This window comes from Diplotaxodon limnothrissa, linkage group LG17 (genome assembly GCF_057381915.1).
Source record: "Diplotaxodon limnothrissa isolate DT_005_m linkage group LG17, D_limnothrissa_male_GT1.1, whole genome shotgun sequence".
NCBI lineage: Eukaryota > Metazoa > Chordata > Actinopteri > Cichliformes > Cichlidae > Diplotaxodon > Diplotaxodon limnothrissa.
This window is the reverse complement of record NC_140612.1, coordinates 42,337,517-42,355,689: the sequence shown is the minus strand read 5'-3', so window position 1 is coordinate 42,355,689 and position 18,173 is coordinate 42,337,517. Positions and strand designations below refer to the sequence as shown.

The window sequence follows — 18,173 nt, the reverse complement described above, 5'->3', positions numbered from 1 at the left end:
GTCCCCAGGGTGAGGTCAGCCAGGATATAGCCCGTCTCCGCACCCGTACCTACTCCTCGGGTGGGAGCGGCTAGTGTCCGGCAGGTGCCTGCACCAGTTCTTGTTTCTGCTGAAGGCTCAGGCAACCCCCCCAGCAGTCCTCCCTGTGTTCCAGAGGCTCAGGAGAGTTCAGTCCACAACCATCGCCACCATCACTACTGCATGCTTTTCAGTCTATAGCTCAGTCATTAGCTCTGTTAGCAGCCCAGTCCATAGTTCATTTTCCTGTGTTTCCGTTAGCTCAGCCGTTAGCCCACTGTGCAGCTCAGCCAGCTCCCCAGTGTTTAGCTCAGTCATTTGTTCCATCACCCGCTCAGCCTTCTGTTCAGCCAGTAGTCTCTGCACCTACTGGTCCTGCCACTGCTTCAGCTGGAGGGCCCGAGGAGCCCGTCCAGCCTCATGCCACGTCAGCTGGAGGGCCCGAGGAGCCCGTCCAGCCTCATGCCACGTCAGCTGGGGGTTCAGGAGAACCGCACCAGCCTCATGCCTCGTCAGCTGGAGGGCCCGAGGAGGCCGTCCAGCAACCTTCCTCGTCCGCTGGGGGTTCTGGCGAGCCCGTCCAGCCACCTGTCTCCGCTGGAGGGTCCGAGGGGCCCGTTCAGCCTCCTGTCTCCGCTGGAGGGTCCGAGGGGCCCGTTCAGCCTCATGCCACGTCAGCTGGGGTTTCAGGAGAACCGCACCAGCCACCTGTCTCCGCTGGAGGGTCCGAGGGGCCCGTTCAGCCTCCTGTCTCCGCTGGAGGGTCCGAGGGGCCCGTTCAGCCACCAGCTGCTCCACCAGCAGCCTCATCCACGTTTGCAGCAGCCGTGTCTTCACCCACGCCAGCTGCGGCCTCCGTGTCTCCGCCCACGCAGTCGCCTGGTCCAGCTTCGGCTTCGGCTTCATCAGCGTCGCCTGGTCCAGCTTCATCCGAGTCGTCATCCTCGTCTGGTCCGGCCTCGGCCTCTGCTTCAGCGTCGCCTGGTCCGGCTTCTGCATCTGCTTCGCCTGGTCCTGTGGCTGTTATGCCACCGCCCAGGCCACGTTCTGCACCTCGGAATTACCGGCCACTCTCCGGGCCACCAGCTGGACGTCATCGCCGTCGAGGTCGGCCGCCGGAACTGTTTCTACGCCGCTGCCGTCCGCACGGTTGGCCCCCGGAACTGTTTGACCATGAACTCCTGTGCCGTCGGCCTCCGGGCCGGCCCCCTGATCAAATGAACTATGAATTTCTGGACCGTCACCCTCCGGGTCGGCCCCCTGAGGAGTTATGAACTGTTCCCTGCGCTCCTGTGCTTTTGATGGACATTTTATTTGTGTTTCCATTCACTCACTGTCAAGGCCTCTGTTATTCCACACCATACTCATCATAGTTTTCAGTTTTTCACAGTTTCATAGTAGTTCATAGCCTGTACTCAGTTTAGTTGTCTTTTTCTGTTTTTCTTCTTAGCGTTTTTGTTTTTTGCCTTCATTCAGCCCTAATAAAGGCTCACTCTGTCTCCTGCAGTGTCTGCTCTTGGGTCCATTTAAAAAATACCTTGGTGCACCACACCGTGGCAAATTTTTTCCTCTGCAGATGATCACTTAGCCTTTGAAATAAAGGGAAGGTTGGAAATTGTGAATGTACACATATAAGTTTTTCTCAAACATTTTGTATTTAATTCACTGGAATTTAAGTGACAGAGACGGTCCTACTTCACTGTCTGGAGAACAAGTCTGGTACAAACAACATGAATTCAAGTTCAAATGTTGTTTGTACCACACTGCTTTCAGAACTGCACGTGATCATTTGCAGCTAGCGGGTTGTTAATGTTAACTGCAGTAAACTGTACCGCCTAATAGAACAGGGCGATATGGCCAAAAATATTTATCACGATATATATTTGAAAATTTGTGATAACGATATAACTGACGATATAATTGATGCGAGACAAAATACAACTCCACAACATTACTAGCGCAAAAAGACAACCTTCCATTTATTTTCACTTAAACAAGAAGCTGGTTTTTATGTACATTAAAGCTTTATAAAAATGTAACAGTGCAAATGCAAATTCCTTGCTGAAAGTTTAACCAAAAGGCATTTCCAGTGAAAATGGGCTGACATATCCTGAGCATAACCATGTATAATATCCACTGAAGTTAAAAAGAGGTGCTTTGCAACATTAAACTGCAGTGTGCAGTACGTATTTTTCGGACCATAAAGTGCACAGGATTATAAGGCACATTAAGCGAAACAAAGCAGTCAGATAAATCAAACTTTATTAAACTCATTCTTCTTGCTTCCTCCACTTCTGTACCATTGATTCATTAATGTTGAATTCTCTGGCAGCTGCTCTATTCCCATGTTGTTGCAGTATATTAATGACTAACCTCGTATTGTGGATGGATTATCTCAGTTGTTCTCCTGACTGAAGATTGGTCCTTTTACAGCATCCTGCCATGCGATTGCATTTGTCTCTAACCATGAGGAACCTTCACGTTAACTTTTATAAGTGGAAAAGTGTTAGTGTTCGTCCTCCAGCTTCACTGTTTATGTTATGCTAACATAGCTGTGTCGCTAGCGATCACGTAGCACATGATTATATACCAGCTAGCCCAACTTCAGTAACCCTACAAACGTCACTGCTGTTTAGTTTCCTGTCTTCATTTATGTTGGAAGTGATAGCAGAGCTGTACGTTTGATTTTTTTCAGAAATCTCTCAGTCAAAACATGCAATATCATGTTTAGGTAACTAGCGAAACTAGCGAGCTAACTTCCGCTAGCTTCCTGCTAACTTCTAACTCCGTTAAATGTAATAAATTTTGTTTTCATGGATGCCTGGAAGTTAAACTTCATAGTTACACCTGGTAAAGCAGCAATGCTGATTGTTTTATTAAAGATGAAAGAATTTAGACAGTTTTTAACTCTCAGTGATGCTGCAGTGTTCGTTTGAACTGAGGAGTACGGAGTTTAGGACCCAGATTACTCCCAGATTTAAGAGCATCTTAGTCCGACAATAACGACGGCCGCTTGCATGTTCTGCAAAAAAATGTGCTTTGTCGTGTATTTGACGGACAAACACCAAACCAGTTCCACATCACTGAAGTTGCACCATTTGTACAAACCAATTCTGGTTCATCTGTTTCACTCAACAATCGGCCATGTGCGTATGAAAACAAAGGCACTGTGCATGCGCGTTTCACTCATATTCTATCGCGATATTTCATTTTCCTATCGTTGCCTAACATTATACCGGTATTACCGTGAACGGTATAATATGGCCCAGCCCTACCGCCTAACAATATATTTGCACAATTAAAAGTTTGACAGTTTAACTGTTACTTAGCTTCTATAGATGTACGGATAGGTATCAGTGGATTTATACTGACACTGAAGTAAACAGTGATGTTCCTCAGCAAGTCCTAAGGAAATCTTTTTTTCCTCCAGTTTAAATTTGTGGATAACTGACATGCTGACAATGGAGCTAATCTTCAGGAGGTGATATGTTTCATGAGTTTTAAATTGTGTGTATTGTGTTTGTCTTGGTAGACGTTTGTTGACTTTTGGTCCCATTTTGTAGTAACTCAGCCTTACAGATATATTCTTCTCTTCCACCTCCTCAGAAACAGTGGATTATGATCTGATACGTCTGCTCTTCCTTTCTTTCACCCTTTGATTCTATGCCGGTCTTCAGTGTTGATAAATAAATAGTCTGTTCTCAAGTGTATTTGATGTGTTATTGAGTAATGTACATAGTTTTTCTGCCAAATGAATAAACTTCTCACACATGGTGTTTGAAGCTTCTTCACTTGGAACTTTTTGGTTTGATTTGTTTGCTGTGACTGTGCTCATCTCTCTCTCTTTTTCCACAGAGGCGAGACAGTAGGGAGGTGTTGGTGGGATTGTTGTTTCTGGTGTTTCCCTTCATTCCTGCCAGTAACCTGTTCTTTAGGGTTGGATTTGTCGTGGCTGAAAGGGTTCTCTACATGCCGAGGTGAGTGCGTGTCAGACTATTGGCAATTGATTACTAATTGCACAGCTCTACATCTGATGTTTGTTTGCTTTAAAAAACAATGATATCTTTTTGTGGAGATGGTTTGCCTTGGTCTAATAAATTACCTTTGACACAATGTGATATTCAATAATAATAATAACTATTATTATTGTTATTATGATGATTATTATTACCTCTTAAGCATTATTTAGCTTTTCAAAAATAAGCCACAAAAAGCTCAATTAGAATTTGTATGTTAGGAAAACAAAAATAATAAATCACAGATTTAAGCTTTAGCCTTAATGTAAACATATTCTAGCATTTCTTATCTTACCTGACAAACCAAGTGCTCTGTCACGGGACCGAGTGGTCTGTACTGAACTGAACTCAGGCGCAGAAACCCAGAACAGAGACGAGACAGCAGGTGGTTTAACAATATTTTATTAGACTTAAGCTCTGTAAATGTGGCAAGGACAAAAGCAATAAAACGTAGAGCTTGGCGCGGCCTGGAAAAAGTGGCTAGGGGAATGCAGAACTAGGGCGAGGAAACGGGGCCTAAGATGCAGACTGGAGCTGGGCAGGAAACAGTCATATTGCAGTAGGGGAGACAGAGTGTTGAGAGGGGGGGTGACGAGAATCCAGGGGAGCTGAATGGCGTGGAAAGGCTGACCTGAGATCCGGTGTCTTCAGATGGAGTGTGATGGCGGGCAGGCAGGTGAGGCATAGAGTGATTTTCAGAATGATGGTATCCTGAGTCCGAAGGGAGAGCACGAGCCAAGACAAATCCAGGAAATGGGTCGATGACAAACTGGCGTTAAATGAATGTCAGCATGTGGCTTAAATCACTCTGGCTTGATTGCCTGCAATTGGCTCCAGGTGTGCAGGAGCTGGAGGAGGTGGCCCTGTCCAGGGGCGGATCCCAGGTAGGTTCAGGAGCCTCATGGAAATTCCAGCCATGACATGCTCTTTGTCCTTCACCTGTATTCGTCTTTTTCTTCTGGCCTGTTAGTACTTTTTTCAGAAGGACTTTGAGTCCAAATGGTTTTTTAAACTTATATTTGGAAAAAAACAAGCAAACCAAAAACTACTTTTCAGCTACCCGCTTGTTTTAGCCTCAGCATCGCGTTTTATTTTGCTTTAATTTATTTATTTATAAACCCCCTTTTCTGGATTCATCCTTGGACCATGGACAATAATTTAAGTTCCTTCAGTCAAAACTTTCTCCTTTCTTGTCTTAGTGGTGTAGGCTTCTCTCTTACAACATAATCACAAGTCTCTTCAGTTTACTTCAAGGTAAACTTTTTTCCTTATATAGGGTTGTGGGTTGTGGCTGTATACAGCTAGTATGTACAGGATGGGCCATTTATATGGATACACCGTAACAACATGGGAATGGTTGGTGATATTAAAGTCCTGTTTGTGGCACATTAGTATATGTGAGGGGGCAAACTCCTCAAGATGGGTGGTGACCATGGTGGCCATTTAGAAGTCGGCCATCTTGGATACAACTTTTGTTTTTTTCAATAGGAAGAGGGCCATGTGACACATCAAACTTATTGGTAATGTCACAGGAAAAACAATGGTGTGCTTGGTTTCAACGTAACTTTTCTGTTCTTCACAAACCTCCCACTGCTTCCTTCCTCTTCTCTTTCTTCCTCCTTCACTGTCTGTCCTCTCGCAGCATGGGTTACTGTATCCTGGTGGCTCATGGACTTGGTCGTCTGTGTTCGTCGGTTGGCCGTTGGGGCACCGCAGTTCTCAGTGTGTCCATGCTGCTACTGGTCCTGCTGTTCTCATGGAAGACTGTCCATCAGAACAATGTGTGGCTCTCCAGGGAGGCCCTGTTCCTGTAAGAGTTCCTGTGTACTTTAGTCACAGTTATCAGCTCACACTGAAGTTTTAGATCAGCAGAGAGATCTACTCCATCAAAAGAGTGCAATCTGAAAATATAACGGATGACATGCTAAGAAATCTAAGAAAACAGACTCTATGACTCCAGCTCTGCTGCAAGGTGAAACTACTCATATACAGTGGGGCAAAAAAGTATTTAGTCAGCCACCGATTGTGCAAGTTCCCCCACTTAAAATGATGACAGAGGTCAGTAATTTGCACCAGAGGTACACTTCAACTGTGAGAGACAGAATGTGAAAAAAAATATCCATGAATTCACATGGTAGGATTTGTAAAGAATTTATTCGTAAATTAGGGTGGAAAATAAGTATTTGGTTACCTCAAACAAGGAAAATCTCTGGCTCTCACAGACCTGTAACGTCTTCTGTAAGAAGCTTTTCTGTCCCCCACTCGTTACCTGTATGAATGGCACCTGTTTGAACTCATCATCTGTATAAAAGACACCTGTCCACAGCCTCAAACAGTCAGACTCCAAACTCCGCCATGGCCAAGACCAAAGAGCTTTTGAAGGACACCAGGAAAAGTATTGTAGACCTGCACCAGACTGGGAAGAGTGAATCTACAATAGGCAAGCAGCTTGGTGTGAACAAATCAACTGTGGGAGCAATCATCAGAAAATGGAAGACATACAAGACCACTGATAATCTCCCTCGATCTGGGGCTCCACGCAAGATCTCATCCCGTGGGGTCAAAATGATCATGAGAACGGTGAGCAAAGATCCCAGAACCACACGGGGGGACCTGGTGAATGACCTGCAGAGAGCTGGGACCAAAGTAACAAAGGTCACCATCAGTAACACACTACAACGGCAGGGAATCAAATCCCGCAGTGCCAGATGTGTTCCGCTGCTGAAGCCAGTGCATGTCCGATGCAGGATGTCGGATTCAGACGGGCCTGTCTGAATCCGACATCCTGCATCGTCCCGGTCCCCAAAAGGAACCGGCCCAATGAGCTGAATGACTTCCGACCGGTGGCACTGACGTCACATCTTATGAAGACTCTAGAGCGGCTCTTCCTCAACCTCCTCCGACCACAGGTACAACATGCCCAGGACCCACTACAGTTTGCATACAAGGCGGGTGTCGGAGTGGAGGATGCCATCCTGTACCTCCTACACAGAGCCCACTCACACCTGGATGGGGGAAAAGGCACGGTCAGGATCCTGTTTCTTGACTTTTCCAGTGCCTTTAATACCATCCGGCCCTGTATGCTTCAGGAAAAACTGAACAGGATGGAGGTGGACCCCTGCCTGGTGGCTTGGATCTCCGACTACCTCACCGACAGACCACAGTACGTCAGGCTGAAGGACATCACGTCTGACACTGTGGTCAGCAGCACAGGAGCACCACAGGGAACTGTGCTGTCCCCTCTTCTCTTCACCCTGTACACCTCTGACTTCTGCTACAACTCTGAATTATGCCATATTCAGAAGTTTGCAGATGACACGGCCATCATGGGGTGTATCTGGGATGATCAGGAAGAGGAGTACAGAAGTCTGGTGAGGAACTTTGTCGCATGGAGTCACACAAACCACCTGCAACTCAACACCTCAAAGACTAAGGAACTGGTTGTGGACTTCGGGAGGTCCAGAGAAGGTCCACTGCCGGTTCAGATAGAGGGGGAGGAGGTGGAGGTGGTCAACAAGTACAAGTACCTCGGGCTGTGGGTGGACAATAAACTGGACTGGTCATGCAACACAGAGCACCTGTATAAAAAAGCCCAAAGCCGACTGTACTTCCTCAGGAGGCTGAGGGGTTCAAGGTTCAAGGTTCTTTATTATTTGTCACATGCATAGTTATACAAGTATAACACACAGTGAAATGTAGCCTGACACGCTCCTCGACATGTGCAAAAATTGTATTAGTATATACACCGGGTGAATGTGCAGTAGTAGCAGCAAGCAGGTGAATTCTGTACATTAGTATGAATAGATATCTGACTATTTTACAGGATAGACAATATAAACATATTTAAAATTAAAGGAATTGGAATGTACATTGTGCCTTGGTTTAGTGTCTGGAAGAGTCCTGTCTCAGTCAATTATAGATGATGTGAGAGGGCGGGTGTGTGTGTTTAGGGCACGGATGGCTTGGGGATAGGGGTCTTTTAACATCTGCAGGAAGCTCCTGAGGATGTTTTACCAGTCGGTGGTTGCTGGAGTACTTTTCTATGCTGTGGTGTGCTGGGGGAGCAGCACAGCAAAGAAGGACTCATCCAGGCTGGAGAAACTGATCAGGAAGGCTAGCTCTGTGGTCGGCATGAAGCTGGACACTCTGGTGACAGTGGCAGAGAAAAGGACATTAAAGAAACTGCTGGACATTATGAACAATGCTGGGCATCCTCTGCACACGGCCATAAACAACCAGAAGAGTCTGTTCAGTGACAGGTTGCTTCTCCCCAAGACAAGAACTAACAGACTTAAAAACTCCTTTGTCCCACACGCCATCAAACTGTTTAACTCCTCTCTGGAGGGGAGAGGGAGGGGAGACAGGAGGACAAAGGAGGGGGGAACAACTAAGCTGTATTGCCTCTTCACCTCACTGTACAATACCTTGTGCAATACTTTTGTAAATAGTCAACAGTGCAATAGACTCAATACTTGAAATGTGCAATTCACTTGTCACGGTCTGGAGGGCAGACCGTGGGGGATGTAGGAGAAGGGACCCAAAACGCAGACTTAATGGAATGAACAGTGGGTTTATTTACAGTGAGGTAATTGTACACCACACATTAAATCTCCAAAAGTGCTCCCTCGACTCCCGTGACGTGTCTTCTCCCAAGTGCTGGTATCCCGTGCTCTCTGCCCCTGTGCCTTCACACACCCCGTGTGTCTTGCAGTCCTGTGTTCCGCTGTCCTCATGGAGTCTAACTCAACGATCCTGCGCCGGAGGAAGCTCCATCGCTCTGTTAAGTAGCTCCCCCGACGATCCTGATCAGAAGCAGGTGTGTGGTAAGCTAGGCGTGACCAGCAGCTGGCAGGGCCACACCCATCAGGCCTGCAGGTGGCTGTCCTTCATCCTCCAGCCTCACACACACACACACACCAGCATGGAACACAAGAGCACAGTGCAGCAAACATACATCCAATACACTAATAACAATAAAGGTCCACACTGTTCACGAACCCCGAGTCCCCGGCACCGGGTCCGTGACATCACTTGTATTTTTATTTTTTATTCCTATTTATTCTATTGATCCCCTTTGTATATTTTATTTATATTTGTCTCTGTATTTATATATGTGTGTGTATGTGTGTGTGTGTGTGTGTGTATATATATATATATATATATATATATATATAACATTCTGTAACTGTAACTTCTGTCGGTGCTGTGCTTTTTTGGAAATCGAATTTCCCAGAGGAACCCACCCGAGGGATTAATAAAGTTTTATCTTATCTTATCTTAAGTTTGCCAGAGAGCACATGTATGATACAGCAGAGGATTGGGAGAATGTAATGTGGTCAGATGAAACCAAAGTAGAACTTTTTGGTATAAACTCAACTCGTCGTGTTTGGAGGAAGAAGAATACTGAGTTGCATCCCAAGAACACCATACCTACTGTGAAGCATGGGGGTGGAAACATCATGCTATGGGGCTGTTTTTCTGCCAAGGGGACAGGACGACTGATCCGTGTTAAGGACAGAATGAATGGGGCCATGTATCGTGAGATTTTGAGCCAAAACCTCCTTCCATCAGTGAGAAGATGAAACGAGGCTGGGTCTTCCAACATGACAATGATCCAAAACACACCGCCCGGGCAACAAAGGAGTGGCTCCGTAAGAAGCATTTGAAAGTCCTGGAGTGGCCTAGCCAGTCTCCAGACCTCAACCCCATAGAAAATCTGTGGCGGGAGTTGAAAGTCCGTGTTGCTCGGTGACAGCCCCAAAACATCACTGCTCTCGAGAAGATCTGCATGGAGGAATGGGCCAAAATACCAGCTACTGTGTGTGCAAACCTGGTAAAGACCTATAGTAAACGTTTGACCTCTGTTATTGCCAACAAAGGTTATGTTACAAAGTATTGAGTTGTATTTTTGTTATTGACCAAATACTTATTTTCCACCCTGATTTACGAATAAATTCTTTACAAATCCTACCATGTGGATTCATGGATTTTTTTTTCACATTCTGTCTCTCACAGTTGAAGTGTACCTCTGGTGCAAATTACTGACCTCTGTCATCATTTTAGGTGGGGGAACTTGCACAATCGGTGGCTGACTAAATACTTTTTTGCCCCACTGTAGTTGTAGTTGAAAATTCTAACCATTACTAGTTTGTGTTTAACATTTTGAGTGAAAAGCTGAATATCTGCTTTATGTTTTAGAGCAGGGGTCGGGGGGACATCACCCTGGGTCACCACACGTGAATCACATGATTAGTTCGTTACCAGGCCTCTGGAGAACTTCAAGACATGGCTGTATCTCAATTCAGGGTCTGCAGCCTTAACGGTCCACAAGGGCCGCGCACTCAAAGACTGCTGAGGTCGGAAGTGCGAGGCTTGTGAAATGGGACGGTCTAACCTTCCCCGCACTGCTCAGGTTGCCTAGCAACTATGACACTAACAGCTGGAAACGTTTCAAACAGCTTTGTTTGACAGAAATGAAGGAGAAAATATTTGTTCATTTGTTTGTTTGCTTCTACATGAGCTTTGTGTGATTAGTTGAGGCTGAGACCACAGGACTGTAAAACATGATTGTTGGGCTTCATTTCTGTACTGAACAGTCATTTAAGATTAGCTAGTAAATAACAATTAGCTCATGTTGTTCATGAGATTAAAGTTATCTCACTGTGGTAATGTAAATATAATATGGCCAATATTAAAGTTATTATATTAATCATTATGATTTATTACAGCAGTGAACTTGAACTCTGTGTCAAATACTGAGCTGCAGCAAATATTCAAGTTATTTAAATTTCCTATCACCTTAAATCTTCACTCAAAGATATGTTGGCATTACTAAATTTGGCTCAGTGCTTACATATAAACTTGTTGCTGCCTTTCATAGTGTGTAACTTGAAGGCCCTGAGTACTTTCTCCCACACTGAAAACACTGGGATGATAACATTATTTGAACATTACCTAATAAGACTGATTCAGAACAGACAGTTAGTTATTTTAAACTTTCCTAGCAGTCCTTCACAAACAGGGAACAGTCTGTCTATTCTCTCCATCTGTCAGCTGCTGCTGGCTCTTCCTCCTCCTCTTCCTCACACACTGCTGAGTTTGTCCTGGTGGATCATCAGGGCTGCAAAGCCTCACAGATGATGTACAGCAGTGGGTCCCTCAGTCTGTCCTCACTCTGGACACTTGCAGTCGTCACACATGGAAATCAAATGTGTGATAAGCTGCAGGATTCAGACACAAGTGTAACTTATAAACACATGTTCATACTTTTATTCCACAATCAGAGAGAAAGAAACAGAGAGAGAGTGCAGGACAGACAGACAGGTGACAGTCTCAGGTGTACACACTGCTACACAACAGCACCAGAGAAGCAGGATTTAGTGTTTGTGTTATTACGAGTGTAAACAAGAAGAGTTCCAGATGGTGCAGTGGACACATGTGTGACTGCTGTGATTAAAGCATCTTTCTTTCAGCTTAACGAGTGAACCGTCAGCTCGTTCAAACACACGTTAAAGTCCGTTTGGCTCGACACCACCGAACAGAGGCAGCAATATAACATAGCTAACATTAACAGTGCAGTGAATCCTGCTTGTGCCGTGATATTCAGGACTGCAAACCGAGCAGCATCACCGACTTTCAGCTTGTTGTGTTTGTGGATATATGACTGACTTTAATTATCCATAAAATCATCACATTCTCTGTAAGATTAAGGTCGACTATTGAACGGCGTATATTTTAAAGTAAAGGCTTTAAAACCAAGTTAGTACAAACATCTCTAACGTCACATAACTTTGCCGACATGTGGCCAACAGTCATGTTTAATGTTCTTCATTATTAAACATTCGCACATAAATAAGTGACATCATATTCAGTACTTACTTTTGAAAGTTTACTCTTCTTCCGCCCCGCTTCAGCCGTCCGCCGTTTTTTTCCGGCAAAATTATCCACACCCACCGCCGCGCTATGAAGTCTGGGATATGTTGGGCCATGGAGGATACACGGACCCATCCTTCAAATCCGGGGAAACGAAGGACGCATTTGAGGGCTGCATTTCGTGCAGCCTTTGAATTGGGACAGCCTTCGTCGCGTCGCTGTGACGTGAAATGCGGCCTTTAAGGCTGCAGACCCTGAATTGGGATACAGCCATGTTGAGGTCATTTTTCCGTTTGAATCAACTGTGTTGGATCAAGGACACATCAGCCTGGTGTCCTGCACCAGGAATGAAGGTTACATACACAGGACTAGGCAGGTGGCTCTAATGTTGTATCCAGTCACAATGCATATGCCAAAGATATCAGTATCTCAGAGTTATTTATTTATGACGTTTATTAAATTATAGGACCAGTGAGCTCCTAGAATTTAGCCACTGCTCAGTTACCACAGACTAGTACTGTCACACTCATCAAACCAAATTTGCACATTTGCTCAGTTTGCAGAGAACTTTCCTCAAAAAGTGTTTTTTTCCCACATGCTCTTTTTCCTTATTGTAGTTCTGGTATCCAGACGCTGCCTCACAATGCCAAAGTCCACTACAACTATGCCAACTTCCTGAAAGACGCCGGTCGGCACCAGGAGGCAATTCACCACTACACCACTGCCCTCAGGTTTTTTTTTGTTGTTTTTTTTGCACAAAACATACTTTTGCTTCTATGGAAGCGAGCAATGGACATTAGAGGAATACATAAGTACAGTAAAAAACACACAACCCATGCTGGATAAAGTGATACTAATGTGGACAGCTTTCCACTCTGCTGGCTTCACTTTCTAAACCAAGAAGCTTCCCCCATATTTTGTGTCGTCCATGGTCAAAACACATCTGATTTAGCCTCAACATTTTATGTATAAATTTATGACTTTACATGTATACATTTATGAAATGTATACATGTAAAGATATGAAGCAAATACTTTGTCAATAAAGTATTCTGATTCTGAATAATCGGGCACCATCTTATCTTAAAGACCTCATCGTACTGTGACACCCCAACAGACCGCGTTGCTCTTAGCTGGGTTGTTTACTTGTGGGTTATAGGGTATTTAAAAGTACAATGGGAGGCAGAGCCTTCAGCTGTCAGGTCCCTCTCCTATGGATCCAGCTCCCAGTCCATGATTTGGGAGCCAGACACAGTCTCTACAGAGAGTGCAGAATTATTAGGCAAGTTGTATTTTTGAGGAATAATGTTATTATTGAACAACAACCATGTTCTCAATGAACCCAAAAAAACTCATTAATATCAAAGCTGAATGTTTTTGGAAGTAGTTTGCAGTTTGTTTTTAGTTTTAGCTATTTTAGGGGGATATCTGCGTGTGCAGGTGACTATTACTGTGCATAATTATTAGGCAACTTAACAAAAAACAAATATATACCCATTTCAATTATTTATTTTTACCAGTGAAACCAATATAACATCTCCACATTCACAAATATACATTTCTGACATTCAAAAACAAATCAGCGACCAATATAGCCACCTTTCTTTGCAAGGACACTCAAAAGCCTGCCATCCATGGATTCTGTCAGTGTTTTGATCTGTTCACCATCAACATTGCGTGCAGCAGCAACCACAGCCTCCCAGACACTGTTCAGAGAGGTGTACTGTTTTCCCTCCTTGTAAATCTCACATTTGATGATGGACCACAGGTTCTCAATGGGGTTCAGATCAGGTGAACAAGGAGGCCATGTCATTAGTTTTTCTTCTTTTATACCCTTTCTTACCAGCCACGCTATGGAGTACTTGGACGCGTGTGATGGAGCATTGTCCTGCATGAAAATCATGTTTTTCTTGAAGGATGCAGACTTCTTCCTGTACCACTGCTTGAAGAAGGTGTCTTCCAGAAACTGGCAGTAGGACTGGGAGTTGAGCTTGACTCCATCCTCAACCCGAAAAGGCCCCACAAGCTCATCTTTGATGATACCAGCCCAAACCAGTACTCCACCTCCACCTTGCTGGCGTCTGAGTGGGACTGGAGCTCTCTGCCCTTTACCAATCCAGCCACGGGCCCATCCATCTGGCCCATCAAGACTCACTCTCATTTCATCAGTCCATAAAACCTTAGAAAAACCAGCCTTGAGATATTTCTTGGCCCAGTCTTGACGTTTCAGCTTGTGTGTCTTGTTCAGTGGTGGTCGTCTTTCAGCCTTTCTTACCTTGGCCATGTCTCTGAGTATTGCACACCTTGTGCTTTTGGGCACTCCAGTGATGTTGCAGCTCTGAAATATGGCCAAACTGGTGGCAAGTGGCATCTTGGCAGCTGCACACTTGACTTTTCTCAGTTCATGGGCAGTTATTTTGCGCCTTGGTTTTTCCACACGCTTCTTGCGACCCTGTTGACTATTTTGAATGAAACGCTTGATTGTTCGATGATCACGCTTCAGAAGCTTTGCAATTTTGAGACTGCTGCATCCCTCTGCAAGATATCTCACTATTTTTGACTTTTCTGAGCCTGTCAAGTCCTTCTTTTGACCCATTTTGCCAAAGGAAAAGAAGTTGCCTAATAATTATGCACACCTGATATAGGGTGTTGATGTCATTAGACCACACCCCTTCTCATTACAGATATGCACATCACCTAATATGCTTAATTGGTAGTAGGCTTTCGAGCCTATACAGCTTGGAGTAAGACAACATGCATGAAGAGGATGATGTGGACAAAATACTCATTTGCCTAATAATTCTGCACTCCCTGTATTTTCACCATCAAACTTAAAACTTTTCTTTTTGACAAAGCATGTAGTTAGGGCTGGTCCTAACTATATGCTGCTTTAGGCTTAGGCTGCTGGGGGCTCCCAATAATGTAATTCTTAGTAAATTCAGTTCAATTTTACTTACTGTATTTTCCGCACTATACGGTGCACTTAAAATCCTTTAATTTTCTCAAAAATTGACAGTGTGCCTTATAATCCGGTGAGTAACATTGACATATCAATAACTTCATTTGTATGAAAGTTGCGTCCTTTACTTGAACGAGTATGTAGATGGCAGTCAGAGATATATACGTGTTTAACTTGCTCTGAAGCCACCACTGACGTGTTAAAAATTTGCCTCCTCATAAAAAGCTTCATGAGGGGATGAAACATGGCTTCAGAGCATGTCATAAGATTCACATATGCGCAAAGTTTCAGGTAGGGCAAGTGTTGTTGACACATAAGACTATTATCAGTTAATTGGAGTGTGCTGTCCAGCATTCTCCAATGCTGATTATACAAAATGTTCTTGATCAATAGCATCCTCCTCTGCTCTCAGGTTATACCCCCGTCATGCCAGTGCCATGAATAATCTTGGCACTTTGACTCGCAGCCCAGAGGAGGCAGAGATGTACTACAGGAAAGCACTGGAAACCAACCCTCAGCACAACCGAGCTCTGTTTAACCTGGGAAACCTCTTTAAGTAAGAGATACACAAACAACAAGGTTGAAACGTGACCACCACTCATCACTACTTTCTAATTTTGGTTTGAACGTTGAACTTTTGGGAACTTTTTTGAATTTATTTACTATGCCTTATTGTTCCATCAGCAACATTCAATTCCTGCTTAAAGCTTCTGTTTTCCCTCAGCTCTGAAAAGTTGAGTTCAGTTGAGTTTAGTTTTAAAACTGAACTCAGTCTTGAGTTTCATGGCAAAGGCTGTATGTGGTATTTTTTAGTTTTTTATTCTTAATAAATTTACAAGAATTTAATTTCAGAATAAGGCTGCAACATGACAAAATGTGGAACAAGTGAAACGCTTTGAGTAGATTTTGGATCCACTGTATGAAGAGTTGGTTAGCACCAAGATAAGACCTGAATGAGATTCTGTTAGCGATGGACTGTCGTAAGCATGTAGTGCTTGTTTTATTGGATATGACTGCTGCATTCAACACTGTGCATCATGACCTGCTGATGTCTCGACCAGAGATGGGCAGTAACGCGTTACTGTAATCTGATTACTTTTAATTAGATTACCGTTACTTTCCCGTAGGAACGCTGCGTTACTGCGTTACTAAAACCATGATTTTTTTTTTTTTGCAAGAATGTCTCATGACAGTGACGTAAGCGAGTGCGCTGTTTGTGACAACAGCTGTGTGCATATCAACAATGGATCATATATCAATTGTGGGAGAGAGTATGAGCGTGCAGCGTTGAAAGCATGGAAGTACTGACCTTACTTTGAGTTTGATTCCATAAAAAGTGACAAAAACATTAGCGTCCGCTGTGCGTGGGAAGAAAACTTTTTACAGCCAAAAAAACCCCTAAACTTCCAAGCAAGCACAGAGTGCGCAACGACGTAATGGGAAATTCACAGAGAAACTCGCGGATTCTTCCACTGACCGCGGCACACCTGCACCAGGGTAAACCTCCGCCTACCCCCAGTCCTGCTTTACAGGTTAAAATAGAGCAACAGGACCGCTGAGTCTTTGACTTTATTTATTTTCTGCTGCGTTTTACTTGCATCTATTTGAAAGAGTGAGTGTAAACACAAAAAAAATTATTTTATGTGCTGGAATGTGCAGAAAATAGGTTTAAATGTTAAACAAATTTCTTCCAGTCAGAGAATGGTGCATATAATTAAATTTTTGCTTGATGCATAAAGTTAAAAGATTAAAACTGATAAAACAAGATTAAAAAAAAGAGACTTTTCCATTTGATTACATTTTGTATGATGGATTATGCAGAAAAAGTAGAATTGGGCTGAAAGATCTATCGCTTTATCACCTCTTCAGGTTGTAAATCGTGTTTTTAAAAAGTAACTAAGTAACTAAGTAGTTAATTACTTTTGAAAATAAGTAATCAGTAAAGTAACGGGATTACTTTTTTGGGGAAGTAATCAGTAATTAGTTAACAAGTAACTTGACCAACACTGGTCTCGAGTACAGCATTGTGTAGGATTTTCCATCTTGGCACTTTGGTGAATAAAATCATATCTCTCTAACAGGAGCTTTTCTGTTAAGTTGGGTTCGGCTTCATCCTCTGTGGCCCCTCTGCTATGGGGCGTACCGCAGGGATCTATTCTTGGGCCATTGCTGTTTTCATTGTGTCTCCTGCCACTGGGTGTGATCTGCGACACAACGGGTAAAAGAAAATTTGAGCACATTACTCTGGTTCTAGCCTCTTTACACTGGCTTTGAACTGAATTTAGAATCTAATTTAAAATCCTCTTAGTGGTTTTAAATCCTTAATTGGTCTGGCAGGGTATATTTGCCCTGTGCCCCCCCTTGTTCATGAGCAGGTGTTGCTTTCAGTCCCTAAATCATGGCTGAAACTTAGAGGAGACCAAGCATTCTCTATGGTGGCCCGAAGCTTTGGAACGATCTTCCTCTTCACATCAGGCAGTCTACATCAGTGGTTGTTTTTAAATCCAGCTTCACAGAGTCGTGGCTAACTGCGCTAACTCCGGACTCACACGTAAACATGGATGGTTTTCATCTGATCCGGGCCGACAGAACAACGGAGAGTGGTAAGAAGAGAGGAGGGGGTCTGGCTGTGTTTGTGAACGATAGATGGTGTAACTCTGGGCATCTATCTATCTATCTATCAAAGAGACGCTATGCTGTAAGGACATTGAGCTGCTAGCGGTTAGCATGAGACCGTACTATCTGTGTGTAAACCATGAAGGTTTACACATGTCATTGTGATAGCTGTGTATGTCCCGCCCTCTGCTAGCGCTGCAGCAGCCTGCGAGGTCCTGCACACTGTAACCAGCAGACTCCAAACACAGCACCCTCAGGCCCTTTTCCTGATCTCTGGGGACTTTAATCACATCTCCCTGTCCTCCACTCTCCCCACCTTCACCCAGTATGTTACCTGCCACACCAGAGACAATAAAACATTGGACTTATTGTATGCCAACACCAAGGAGGTATACAGCTCATCACCTCTTGCTCCCCTGGGGGGCTCAGATCACAACCTGGTTCATCTCCAGCCTGTGTATAAACCTCTAGTACACAGAGAACCAGTTGTGAAAGGCACAGTTAGGAAATAGTCGGCAGAGACTGAAGAGGCTATGAGGGACTGTTTCCGTTCTACTGTGTGGGACAACCTTTGCAGCCCTTTGGAGGATGACCTCCAGCCATGGATAAATCCTGAAATTAAGGCTCTCCTCAAGAAGCCGCCAACACAGCGCCGGGGGAGCAGTATTCGGTGCATTTGAACCCCTGTGGGTT

At 44.2% G+C, this 18,173-nt stretch overlaps 1 protein-coding gene across 1 annotated transcript in view; it reads left to right on the top strand.

Moving 5' to 3' along the window:
* Window positions 1–18,173, top strand: part of tmtc1 (transmembrane O-mannosyltransferase targeting cadherins 1) — a 90,407-nt gene that overhangs the window by 50,679 nt on the left and 21,555 nt on the right. Inside the window, exons 8-11 of the mRNA XM_085376360.1 lie at window positions 3,874–3,995; window positions 5,677–5,844; window positions 12,524–12,637; window positions 15,277–15,420. Of these exons, the coding sequence (XP_085232486.1) occupies window positions 3,874–3,995; window positions 5,677–5,844; window positions 12,524–12,637; window positions 15,277–15,420 (548 nt within the window). The remainder of the gene's footprint in view (window positions 1–3,873; window positions 3,996–5,676; window positions 5,845–12,523; window positions 12,638–15,276; window positions 15,421–18,173) is intronic.